The sequence below is a fragment of the Asterias rubens genome, chromosome 7 (assembly GCF_902459465.1).
Source record: "Asterias rubens chromosome 7, eAstRub1.3, whole genome shotgun sequence".
Classification (NCBI taxonomy): domain Eukaryota; kingdom Metazoa; phylum Echinodermata; class Asteroidea; order Forcipulatida; family Asteriidae; genus Asterias; species Asterias rubens.
In genome coordinates this window covers 1,462,335-1,475,442 of record NC_047068.1, presented here as the reverse complement: position 1 = coordinate 1,475,442, position 13,108 = coordinate 1,462,335, and the positions used below count along the sequence as shown (strand labels likewise).

The 13,108-nt window shown below is 42.2% G+C and overlaps 1 protein-coding gene across 1 annotated transcript in view; it reads left to right on the top strand.

Moving 5' to 3' along the window:
* LOC117292236 (serine/threonine-protein kinase SMG1-like) overlaps positions 1 to 13,108 on the top strand; it is an 87,245-nt gene that overhangs the window by 41,276 nt on the left and 32,861 nt on the right. The window contains exons 34-45 of the mRNA XM_033774212.1: positions 352 to 505; positions 1,393 to 1,558; positions 3,308 to 3,496; positions 4,824 to 5,049; positions 5,948 to 6,115; positions 6,355 to 6,667; positions 7,037 to 7,148; positions 8,231 to 8,401; positions 9,334 to 9,468; positions 10,615 to 10,808; positions 11,985 to 12,138; positions 12,927 to 13,013. Of these exons, the coding sequence (XP_033630103.1) occupies positions 352 to 505; positions 1,393 to 1,558; positions 3,308 to 3,496; positions 4,824 to 5,049; positions 5,948 to 6,115; positions 6,355 to 6,667; positions 7,037 to 7,148; positions 8,231 to 8,401; positions 9,334 to 9,468; positions 10,615 to 10,808; positions 11,985 to 12,138; positions 12,927 to 13,013 (2,069 nt within the window). The remainder of the gene's footprint in view (positions 1 to 351; positions 506 to 1,392; positions 1,559 to 3,307; positions 3,497 to 4,823; positions 5,050 to 5,947; positions 6,116 to 6,354; positions 6,668 to 7,036; positions 7,149 to 8,230; positions 8,402 to 9,333; positions 9,469 to 10,614; positions 10,809 to 11,984; positions 12,139 to 12,926; positions 13,014 to 13,108) is intronic.

Sequence of the window (13,108 nt, the reverse complement as noted above, 5' to 3'; positions counted from 1 at the left end):
TACTCCTGGGGCAGCTGAAACAGGGTTACCCCTTTCACAGATTGTAAGGATGTAGGCAGGTGTGTCATCCACTAGGAGTCGGGCTGGTCTGGTAGAGCAGAATGCAATTCCTTCTACTATGTGCTTGGATCCAATAAAATTTAGAAACCACACTGTTAAAAAGTATTTCAATTATAATTTTTGTACAATATTCTACACCAAAACCTTTGACTGATAATACTTTCGAGAAAGACTCTTCTTGGCATTCTTACAATAGATCCTTTTGGTTGGTAAGCAGTTTGTTAACAGCTAATTTCATTTTTCCGAAATCATTTTTAAATTGATTTTATTCATGTGTGTGTGTGTGTTTAGTTGTTGGTAGTAGTCCCGCCATCATTGATACCGATGCCGTGTGTGGACGTCTGCTTCACCTCACCACTATGCAAGCACCGTTACTCACCAAAGCCTGGTCATCTCTGGCTTCATGGTGCTATCGATGGGGACGTAAAGCTGTGGATGTTGCAAGGTGAGTAGTAATTCAATCACATCCTCTTCTCAATTCTCGTCACAGAGGGTGCGTTCGATTAGCTTCCCTGGGTCGACCCTGGTCTGCCCCCGGAACTTTTGAAAAGCTTTGACATCATTCCAGGGGCTCACCCCGGTCAGCCCCAAGTGCCCTGTTTGTGGAATGGGTCACTTGGGGCAGCCTCGAGGTGCATGACGTCACCACGAGAGGGCGAGTGTGATCGTTGGATTAGATCTTGTCAGGGGCTCACCGCAGGGTCGACACGGGGAAGCTAATTGAACGCACCCATAATTATTTTGTATCGCTTCTGCTTGAACTGTTTTGCCATCTTGTCGCTAACTATGAACTTGATGTATTTCCTGTGATCTATCTTTTATCAAGAGTAGCTGTCTTGTCTTATTTTCTTCTGTCCTTTTGTCTGCATGTCTGTCTGTTTGTTTTGTTTCTTTGTCTGTCTGGCTGTTCTGCTAATCAAAACGGCCCCATACCCTATTTATAACATTTATCCTGCTTACTGCTATTTAAAGGGACACATTGCCTTGGATCCGGCAAGTTGGTCTTTGAAAAGCGTTTGAAACTGTTTGTTATGAAATGCATAGATAGATAATTTAAGGGTGGAATATAATGATCCTCACAAACATGCCTCAAAATTGCACGGTGTTCTTTGTACGCCGCAAACTAACACGGTCGGCCATTTTATGGAGTCAAAAATTTGCTTTTACGTCGTAATATAAAAGTAAAACCGTGCAATTTCGAGGCAAGTTTATGTGGATCATTATTTTCTACTTTAAAATATCTACCCTAACCATATCTGTGATCTTAACGATTTTTGTTTCTTACCAATTCTGTAACGTTCCTTTACCTACTTGCTCATTGTGGCTTTTCAGTTCTGAGGGCGGAGTCCAGTTGACTGAGGAGGAGAAGGCTGAGGTCTTGACCACCCTCCCTGCTGAGATAACAAACAGCGAGACAGACGCCATCTTGTCTATCCTGAGCCAGGCTCACTGCAGCGCAACCAGCATCCATGAAGAAGACATCCTGGAACAGATGCAGGTAAAACTCAAACCTAAACTTAAAACTAATAATAGACCCCTTGCAGTATGCACAACGCACTCACGTGTGCCTATCCTGGGTGTCTCTCTTTGGGTGTCAAAACCGTATACAAACATGCACAAAAGAGAGTTGACATCCAAATCTTTGCGCATTGTTCGGAGGCGCGTTCTGTATTGTGTAAGAAATCAATAGCTCCCCCTTGCATCACGCGAGACGCTACAGTACGCTGAGGTCACGCGCATGTTTTTACGCACAGAGAACAGCTATTGTCTGATGATCTGCCTCCTTTTTGAGAGTGTGCGATAGGTCTACATGTATATAGTAATAATATCAAAGTCTTACATGTATATAACGCACATATCTACCAAACGAGGGGTGGATTTCACAAAGAGTTAAGACTAGTCTTATCTCGGGTTAGGACGAGTTACTAGCCTTAAGTTTTAGGACTAGCCTTAAGTTTTGAATATCTCCTAGGACTAGTCCTAAGTTAGGACTAGTCCTAACTCTTTGTGAAATTGACCCAAGGTACTCAAGGCGCTGAGTATATACAAACTTTCAGAAAGATAGGTTATTGCAGTGATGAATTCTGAGACCCAATTAGTTAGCACCTTATAAAGGTTTACAAGAAGCTACGGCGTATAATCAGCCACAGCCAGGAACACCGGGGCGAACCCCTTCTCTTTTTAATAAGTGCACTGGGTTCTTTTACATGTGTTACACAACACATGGCCCAATGGCTTTACACTGTACACGTCCCATTCGAAGGACGAAGCAATGGTTAAGTGTCTTGCTTAAGGACACAAGTGTCACAGCTGGTCAGAAACACCAGAGTTTGAATTCGGTGGTCTTAACTGCTGGGCCACGACACTTCCACAATTTTTGTCATTTTGCCCTCAAGAAAGACTCTGCTAGACTACCTTACATTGAGACAGGTTTTAAATTACCAGGTTCTAAACATTCTTTCCGATTGGTTTAAACGTGATGATGTTTTAACCAAAACCAGCCAAATGCCAAAACATGGTTATCACTTTTTTTAAACGGCCGGATCCCACTTTGTCTTTCTCCATAGATTCTGTTGATTTAAGTAGTGTCCAGAGTTGGGAATGATTTAAAATGGAATATCCATGTAGACAGGTAGACGACATTGTATCCAGAGCCTCACGGGAAATATACTCTATATTCTTGTTGAAAGAAGCCAAGGTTGACAATAATGTGGTAATAATTAAAGTTACCAGGAATATATGTTTTCATTTATACCATTTATATGGTTTGTAAGCAGTTTGCAACAGCTTATACAACTTTTCTCTACCAATCCTGTATAATACCTTTAAAGGAACACGTTGCCTTGGATCGGACGAGTTGGTCTTTGAAAAGCGTTTGAAACCATTTGTTATAAAATGCATATGATTAGAAAGATATTTTCAAAGTAGAATATAATGATCCACACAAGTATCACTAGAAATTGCACGGTTTTCCTTTAACGTTGCGAGCTAACACGGTTGGCAATTTTATGGAGTCAAAATTTTGACTCCACAAAATGGCCGACCGTGTTTCTTCGCAACGTCGAACGAAAACCGAGGTATTTTTGTGTGGATCATTATATTCTACTTTTAAATTATCTATCTAACCATTTGCATTTCTTAACAAGCGGTTTCAAACGCTTTCAGACCAACTCGACCGATCCAAGGCAACGTGTTCCTTTAACTGTTGATAAATTATAATTTGCCGTTTTGGGTTTTTTTTTCGCAGTCCGTCTACCATGACGGTACAGAGACCACCCGTCGACAGCTCCTGAGTGCCTGCCCCTCTCTACAGTCTGCCCACCCTAAGGTAGTGACTGACCTCTTGGAGGTGTGGAACAGTGTCTGCCGAAGGATCTTCAGTCACTACCGTCTAGCTGCCAGGAGTTACTTCATATTCCTCAAACTAGCTGGAGAGGTAAGAAGCATCTTCTAGCAAACCCTTTTCACACCCAGAAATTCGTTGGGATGTTCTGACAAATAAATTGTGTGTGTATATTCACCCTCCAAGTTCTTATCTAAGTAATTCCTGGGAAAAAGCGTCCCCTTGTTAATAATAATAATAATAATAAAATACAATTTATAAGGCGCACAGTATCTGGAAAAGAACCATTCAAAGGGCCGAGTGCTAGCAAGCTGACAAGTTTAACAGATGAGACTTGAGGTTGTGTTTGAAAGTAGAAAGATCAGGTGTGTCCCTCAGCTCGTCTGGCAAGGAATTCCAGAGACGCGGTGCGCAGCTGGAAAAGGCACGATCTACGTAACTTGCCAGACGAGTTCATGGCTCAGAAAAGTTCTTTTTATGTCCTAGCAGTGAGGTGACCTTTAAGGGACAATAGTGTCTCTGGCCGGTTCCCCGGTTGGAGAGTTTGTACAACCCAAAAAAGTACAAAATAATTGCAGGTCTTTTCACACTTGTTTGTGTGCAGTGATATTCAAACCAACGACTTATAGTAAGGACAGTAAGTCTATGATTGCCCATAACATTGGTATTTTTGTATTTTTTGCTTGTCTTTTTTTTCTGAGTTGCCTGGCTTGGCTGGATGGTGGGTAAGACGTATCACTCCTGTGGAGGATGTGTTTGGTCTTGTTATTGTCTGGAACCAAATGGTTAGCCACTTTGAAAGTGACTTTTTGTCACTATTGGCTTTCTCTGCCAGGGTTCTTGTCTTTTGTTTGCTTCTATCGTTTTGTGTGTCACCTCCACTGGAGGTTGTTTCCTACAGTACATGTATCTGCCCCCCGGCCAGGCCGTGTTTCTCAGTACTTTGCTTAGTGTTTTTACATTTTTGTCTCCTGACGATGACTAGAGCAAGCTAGTCGAAACGTTGAGACCAATTTCAGAACTGACTCCGCGGCAGTACAGTTAATTACGATCCTATAAGCTAAAGTAGTAGTCCAGTCTAATTTCTATACCATCCGCCCTGGTAATAGTTAAAAGCAGGACAGTCCTGTTCAGAACTGAGAAGTCTCCCGAACCTCCGATTATCTACTCCACGGCAGTAGAATAAAGCAAGACAGTTCCCTAAGAACAACTCTACCTGGCAAGTAGATACACACATGGTGTTACCGCAGACCAAATATACATTTTGTATTCTTCTTTAAACTATTATATGGCTTGTTCTTGTAAATCTTTGATTTGCTGGGAAATAAAATGAAATGAAATGAAATGAAATAAAACATATTACAAGTACTTTGTAATTACTTGACTGTTAAAGAATGATGTTTACTATTTGTTGAATCAGCCCTCCAAGAAGCTGTCTGTGAGTCACCACATTGACAGTACGACCCTGAGTAGCTTGAGAGACTTTGGGGAGACGGAGGCGGACTCAGCCGAGGCCCAGGCAACCCACGAAGACGGTAACATCACCGCCACACTGCGTCTCCTAAGACTGCTTGTCAAGTACGCAGGGGAGCTCAGAGATGTACTGGAGGATGGCCTGGCACACACGCCGACCGGACCATGGAAAAGTAAGGGTACTGGGTTGGTTTGGCCAGCAGGACCAGATAGCTTGTCATTTCACCGGCCCATAATAATAATAATAATAATAATACAAAGTATTTATAAGGCGCTATACAAAGAACAGAGCGCCTAACAAAGGGAGGGCAACACAAGAACAAAAACAAAAACAGACCAACGACAAGCCAATAGATAAACAAAAAAAGGAGCAAGTTAGGATGGTCAGCTTTTTTACTGGGCCATATTTGCAGAGACGCAACTTTTCCAATTTTTGCCCCCCCCCCCCAATGTCGTAAGTCATCTGCTCTAGCAATGCAAAGGTCATGGGTTATTAAATCCCACCCAAGTGATTTGCCTGTGGATTTGTTTACAGAACTTGGGGAAAATACATTTACCCAGTTTACAGTGCTTCGTACACATCGTTGTAATGGTAAACACAAATTTAATATGGCAATGTTGCCCAACACATCTTGAGATGAATCATAGAGTCTTGCTTGTTAAAGCCGTTGGACATTGTTGGTAAATACTCAAAAGAATTATTAGCATAAAAACTTACTTGGTAACGAGTAATAGAGAGCTGTTTATAGTATAAAACGTTGTGAGAAATGGCTCCCTACTGAAGTGAAGTAGTTTTCGAGAAAGAAGTTATTTTCCACAAATGTGATTTTGAGACCTCGGAATTAGATTTTGAGGTCTCGAAATCAAGCATCTGAAAGCACACAACTTCGTGTGACAAGGGTGTTTTTCTTTCATTTTATCTTGTAACTTCCCTGCCCAATTGAGCTCAAATTTTCACAGGTTTGTTATTTTATGCATATTTTGAGATACACCAAGTGAGAAGACTGGTCTTTGACAATTACCAAGTGTCCATTGTCTTTAATTGGAGCCTTAATTCTTTTTATCCCTCAGGTATTATCCCACAATTGTTTTCTCGTCTGAGTCACCCTGAAGCCTACGTCCGTCAGAGCATCTCAGATCTCCTGTGTCGTGTAGCTCACGACTCTCCTCATCTCATCGTCTATCAGGCTGTCGTTGGATGTCCGTCCACCACGGCGGAAGAGAAGAAGAGTAAAGATGGTAGGTTTGGATGAATAGCCTCAATTTCTAAGCAATTCAACAATTTGAAAGTGTTATGGCTGAGTAATCTGCTCATTGACATGTTTTGGTCATGTGCGATTGTGGGTTCACATCCCTTTATTAGCATAATAGCCCTGTCCTTCAATCGGCCACGGCACGCCAAAAGCAGGGGTTGACTGGAATTTCTGTTTCAGCATGAACCAATCAGTAATTTTATCTCCATTGATCTCTCCCTTCAGTCGTCCAACAGGGAGTAATCTCTAAGCTCCTTAAGAGCCCCAGCAAAGATGCAACCGACGACACAGACCCCTCGGACGTACCCCCATCAGACCCCGAGGCGGATGACAGCCTCGAGGAGACAGACGAGGAGCATAATCGCTCCATGAGCATCCTGGAGGACTGCCTGACAGCCATCGTGGGCACCCTGAGCAAGCACAGCCCGGAACTGGTCGTCGAGATAGAGGTCTTGGTGCAGGAGCTGAGACGCATCACGGTGCTGTGGGAGGAGCTGTGGTTGGGGACCCTCAATCAGCTCCACGTGGACGTCACAAGGTGACTAGGCATTGAATGCGTATATTTTGATATCTTTCTTTGGAAATCCAGAATTATGTTCATGTAAAACTTCCAACAACTTCACGTCTGATGATGAGTATACACATTTAAATTGACAGATGGTGGACGATTTTGTTCGCACATAATTACTTCGGAGCGCCCTCGTTTTGTTGCATACAGTTAACACAAATATTTAGCCGAACATTCCATTGTGGCACGTGCATAGGCACCTGTCTCTCACCGCCGGAAGGACCACTGCTTAAAAAACCTTGACTGATGGTGCTGTCACTGCTTCCAAAGGGAGACTGTCCTGCAAATTGTGAATGAATAGACTCTTCCTTTAATCAATGTTTTGCTCTTTCTTTGAAGACGTCTTCACCAGCTTGAGGAGGAGGTGAAGAGAGTTCAGAGGAATGACGGACTGTCTCCAGCAGAGAAGAAACTGATCATAGCAGAGAAGCACAACGCCATCATGAAACCGGTCAGTCAATGTACTAACATATTACAATAATGTACCACATTGGTGCCCAGCTGGGCCCAATTTTATAGAGCTGCTTAAGCATAAAAAGCAGCTCAGCACTAAAGTATTATGCTCCCTGGAATAAGGTTACCAGTCAAACTGCCATGTATTGTGTACAAGTTGTCACTGGTTTCCTGCTCATTTCTGCTAAGCAGGAAATTTTTAAGCAATATTTTCTGCTTAAGCAGCTCTATGATTGGTGCCCATGGCCCAATTTCATAGAGCTGCTTAAGCACAAAATTTTGCTTAAGCACGAAAATCCTTGCTTAGTAAAATCAGATTACCGGCCAAGACGCCACTCAATTGTTATGCTAAGTAAACAACAGCTAAATACCAGTCACAAGCAATGTATATGGCATGAAATTTTCGCCAGTAACATGTGTAAAATAAGCGAGCTGTTTTCGTGCTTAAGCAAATTTTTTGCTTAAGCAGCTCTATGACATTGGCCCCAGGTCAATGGGCCAGTAATGATCCTGTAATCTTTCTTAGCTTCCTGGGGAGTGTGGAGCCCAACTTCAAAAACAAAAATCTTACTGTTTTAACATTGACTACTCTGAATGGTCCCTTATGGCAGTAATAATGATTAGTTTAGCTATGCAGTAATGCATTCGTACCAAGCTAAGTGTACTTTTAAAGGCAGTGGACACTATTGGTAATTACTCATAATAATTGTTAGCATAAAACCTTACTTGGTAACGAGTAATGGGGAGCTGTTGGTACCATAAAACATTGTGAGAAATGGCTCCCTCTGAAGTAACTTAGTTTTCGAGAAAGAAGTCGTTTTCCACGAATTTGATTTTGAGACCTCAGAATAAGATTTTGAGGTCTCGAAATCAAGCATCTGAAAGCACACAACTTCGTGTAACAAGGGTGTTTTTTCTTTCATTATTAACTTGCAACTTTGACGACCTATTGAGCTCAAATTGTCACAGGTTTGTTATTTTATGCATATTTTGAGATACACCAAGTTAGAAGGCTGGTCTTTGATAGTAGATTCTGGAAAGTCTAAACTGACTTGTTTTGTTCATTCTTTGCATCTAAAGGTGGTGTACTCACTGGACCAGGTGCATTCCATCACCAGCCAGGCAGCAGAGACCCCCAATGAGAAGGCCTTCCAGGATGCGTACAAGGATACCATTGAGAATGCCCTCAACTCACTTAAGGATCCAGAGACCCCTAACAAGCCACAGTCCAGCTGGACACTCTTTAAACAGGTTAGTTGTGAAACTGAAATATGTTCAGGAAACATGTCAACTTAAAGGGGGATGCACTCTAAGGCCGTGTCCGAAACGACGACTTCGGCTACAGCTACGTCTAGATCAGCGCGTCTACCAGTGTTAAAGAATAGGCAGACGCGCGCGATCTAGCCGTAGCTGTAGCCGAAGTCACCGTTTCGGACACGGCCTAAGTTACCATAAAACTAAACTGGTTAGAAGCACTTAAGATGATGTATAACATTTTGAGAAATAATAAGGGAATAAAAGTGTAGCGACGAGTTCTTTCACGGCCGTTTAAAACAAGCAGGGTCATTGCCGTGTGATAAAGGCCTTCGGCTCGGGCCTTTATCACACGGCAACGACCCTGCAAGGTTTTAAACGGCTGTTAAAGAACAAGTCACTACCCTTTTATTCCCATTCATGAATGCCTTTTTAGTTTTAAAGGCGTAATAAAGTAAGAAACTCTGTAAAACTTATCCGTTTCTGATGTGCTTGAGCTCTGTATGTACATGTACGACGTCCGTGTGTTGCATTGTTATGACTGAGGCGCCTATTTCCCGCAGTTTCCGGTTGCGTTCGTGCGCGTATAGTCTTGGTGCAACATGTTCTCGTTTTCCTTTCACACACAGCGCGGCTAACTTACCGACAGCGCCCGCATTTCCCGTAACAAGACTAGCGCGGAGTATCCGCTCACAACCGGTTAGAAACACTGGTCATTATCAAAGGTTTAAACACCCCCACGTAACGCGCTCTCCACCAATATGAATAGCGAAACTGTCTGAGGTATTTATGAATCCCTTTTAAGGAATGTGGTTTTAGAGAAAGGGATTTAAACAAATTTTAATGAAACGTTTCTTAGATTGTGAATTTCAATTACAGATTATTCTTCTGGCGTTGACTCGCATCTGGTTTGATTTTTGTATTTGCAGCTTCATTCTGCGCTCCAGCAGAGAGCCACCAGGAAGGCCACCTTCATGTTGCAGATGAAAGACATCAGCCCAAGGCTGTTCTCTATGGAGAACACTACCATCCCACTACCAGGGCTAGTGTGCCATCGCAGTCAGGTACCATAGCCCCAAGATTACCAAAAAAACATAGAAATATAACCCGGAGAACATTGACTGCAAATTATTTTGCCATACAGTAGACATCCCATTGATCAATGAACAAGAGTAGAACGGTCTATTTGCGCTGCCATCGTGCCATTTTGCCATACACGCATGTCACGTGATGCTGATTTTGCCATACACCGTGTCACGCGATGATCATTTCTGCCATACACGCATATCCCGCAGTATCGATACAGAAGGGCGGCCGAGCTCAGTTTTCTTTGGGTTCTACTTCTATGGGAAAAAACATAAAGGTCATGTCACTCAAGGCTGTTAACAGGCAACCAGTTCCACTACCAATAATATCAAAGTCTTACATAGCGCATGTATCTACCAAACAAGGTATTCAAGGCACTGAGTATATACAAACTTTCAGAAAGATACATGTAGGTTATTGCAGTGATGAATTCTGAGACCCGATTAGTTAGCACCTTGTAAGGGTTTACCAGGTGCTTCGGCGCATTAAGCAGCCACAGCCAGGAACACTGGGCGAACCCCTTCTCTTTTCGATAAGTGCACTGGGTTCTTTTACATGCGTTTACACAACACATGGGACCAACGAAGGATTTACCTCCCATCCGAAGGACGAAGCAATGGTTAAGTGTCTTGCTTAAGGACACAAGTGTCATGGCTGGGGATTCGAACCCACACTCTGCTGATCAGAAACGTCAGAGTTTGAATTCGGTGCTCTTTACCGCTCGGCCACTACACTTCCATATCTCTTCCAATTTGTGATTGCTAGTCCTGCTGTCTAACCACAAGACCATAGTGACTATGTAAATAAGTGTAAACAAAATTCATTTCCCAAATTACTTTTACCTAACGCGAGTTTGAAAATACATCCATTGTATCTCGCTTACATAGTCTGCCTGCACGCTCAAAACCTCTGGCGGCAAGATGCAAAGCTTTTGCACGAAACCCCTCTCGTGCAAAAAACCACGGTGCTACAAAAATCATGAGAATCAATGACATGTTATCATTTACACAAACAATTGGTTAATGGCCTGATGTTTCAGATTCTAATTAGAATCAAATATATTAAGCAAGTTTTGCTGCTATGGTTGAAACCATTTCACTAGATGACTCCCTGTACCTCAACAGGTGGTGACCATTGCCTCCTTTGACAACTCAGTCAACATCCTGCCGACCAAGACGAAGCCTAAGAAGTTGGTGTTCCACGGCGCTGATGGCAAGAGGTATCCGTACCTCTTTAAGGGGCTGGAGGACCTCCACCTGGACGAGAGGATCATGCAGTTTCTCTCAATTGTCAACACCATGTTTGCCAGGAACAAGAGGTACGTGTCATATGTAGGACTCTTCCTCTGTGCTATTTCCTGAAGCTGCCAAGCAGAAAATATTGCTTGACAAAATTCTTTGCTAAGCCAAAAATTGGTGGGGCACCAGTTGCATCGATTGGCCGGCCTTTCCCAGCTTTGCACCTCATCTCTGGAGTTCCTTGCCAGACGAGCTGAGGGACATAAGTGATCTTTCGTTTTTTAAATAAGGGAATCAATGTGTGGTGAAGAGGTTTTCAACTAGTGGTTTAAACCAAACGAGGCCTGGTTCTTGATAATTTTACCGAGACGAAGTCAAGGTAAATTATCACCACACATTGATTCCCATTCATAAATACCTTTTCGGTCAAAAACATCAACACTTTTTAATCAAAAAGTAAAATAAATGCAAAAATTATAGTTGTTCAATGATTTCTTTCAATGTTCAACACAACACCCCTCCAGCTATGAAATGGTAAAGCCCTCCGCCGCCCTCGGTTAAACAACTCCTTATAAGGGAATGTTGTGCGTGTATCGCGTGATGTGGCACAACTGTTTCAGCCGTTGCTCTCGATCAATAGGAATGAAGAAACTGTCTTATAAGCACAGGTGCAAGCTCGCGTGTCACGCCCATGTTTCAACACTTTTTACTGGTCATAAACAAAGGTTTATACACACCCACGTGACGCGCTCTCCACCAATAGGAATAGCGAAACTGTCTGAGGTATTTATGAATGCCATTTTAAGACCTGTCTTTTTAATATTTCATTTGAACCACAGTGCTTTGCTAGCGACCAGGGCCCAATTTCATAGAGCTGCTAAGCACAAAAATTTGCTGAGCATGGAATTTCTACCTTTGTAAAAACAGGATTACCAACCAAATTTCAGTTTGTTGCATATTCCTTGTTACTGGTATCCAGCTGTTGTTTGCTCATCCTGAAAATCACATTGAAATTTGGTTGGTAATCCTGTTTTTGTCAAGGAAGACATTTCATGCTAGGCAAATTTTTGTGCTTAGCAGCTCTATGAAATTGGGCCCAGTACCATGTTATAATTTTTTTTAAATTATTATTACTGTATAAAAAAAACTATGGTTTAAGTGTCGGGTATAATGTGATAGATTTATGCAGTATTCTTAACGCAAAACAAACACCTAGATTCATGGCCTAATGCTGGATCTTTTTTTTTTGCCGCCAGACAAGAGGCCTCCTTATACCATGCCTGCCACTACTCAGTGACCCCTCTAGGCCCTCGATCAGGACTTATACAGTGGGTGGATGGAGCTACTGCTCTCTTTGGGCTTTACAAACGTTGGCAGCAGAGAGAGGCCATAGCTGCAGCCGCTGCTAAGGTAGGTTATCTTAATCAAATTCAACTTATGGATTCCTAAATCTTCAGTGGCCACCTTTTTTTCTCATTTTTTTTAAAACAAAAAAAAACAAGCTTTTTATGTTTTTCAAAATTCTGTAATAAAAAGAAGTCTTTCTGACCAAACAAAATGTATCTTGCTGATTTGTGTTGCCTTGGTACTTTCCCAAAGTCAATAGTTTTTCTTAAGTGAAAATTTACTTTCATATTATGGGTCGTACATGATTGATTTTTGAGTTCATAAAATGAGTTCATAAAATAGATCGTACATGTACGACCTTGGCATTGAAATAACATTTCAATGTTCCTCTTAAAAATGTTGATCCTAGTTTCAGCCAAATAGCTCTCAAACAATGACTGTCGCCCCTGTATGCACTTAAACAAAAATAAATATGCAAGTTGACCCAAAATAAAGCTAACAGACACTCTAGGTTAAGGGCTACAAGGAAGATAACATAGAAATGCAGAAACTCAGTGGAGCTGAAGGTAGGAATTGATATTCCTCTAAGAGATGGCAGATCATAGGATGAAGGGAAACATGCACCAGGCAAGGAGTTCCAAAGAGATGCAGTACGAGGGGTAAAGCTACTGGAGTAGCTCTTTGTTCAACATCTTGGCACAGCCACAGTATAAGGATGAGAACAAGCAGAAAGCCTGGTCTCGCGCTCAAACACCCTGACAGGAGGAACAAGGTTGAATAGACTGGTGGAACATTTACCATGGAAATACCACTTTAATGGAAATGTTTTTGTTCCATTTTGTTTCCTTTAGAGCACCGGTTCATCAACTGGTCAACCTCAAGTTCCGCGTCCCAGCGAGGTGTACTACAAGAAGATGAAGCCAGCCCTGGAAGAAAAGGTATGAGTAACATCGTGAAAAGACTTATGTATCTTTTAAATGTTTTTTTTTTACTGTAAAGCTTTTTTAGGAGTGTTGTCCTTTTCCGGGTTTGA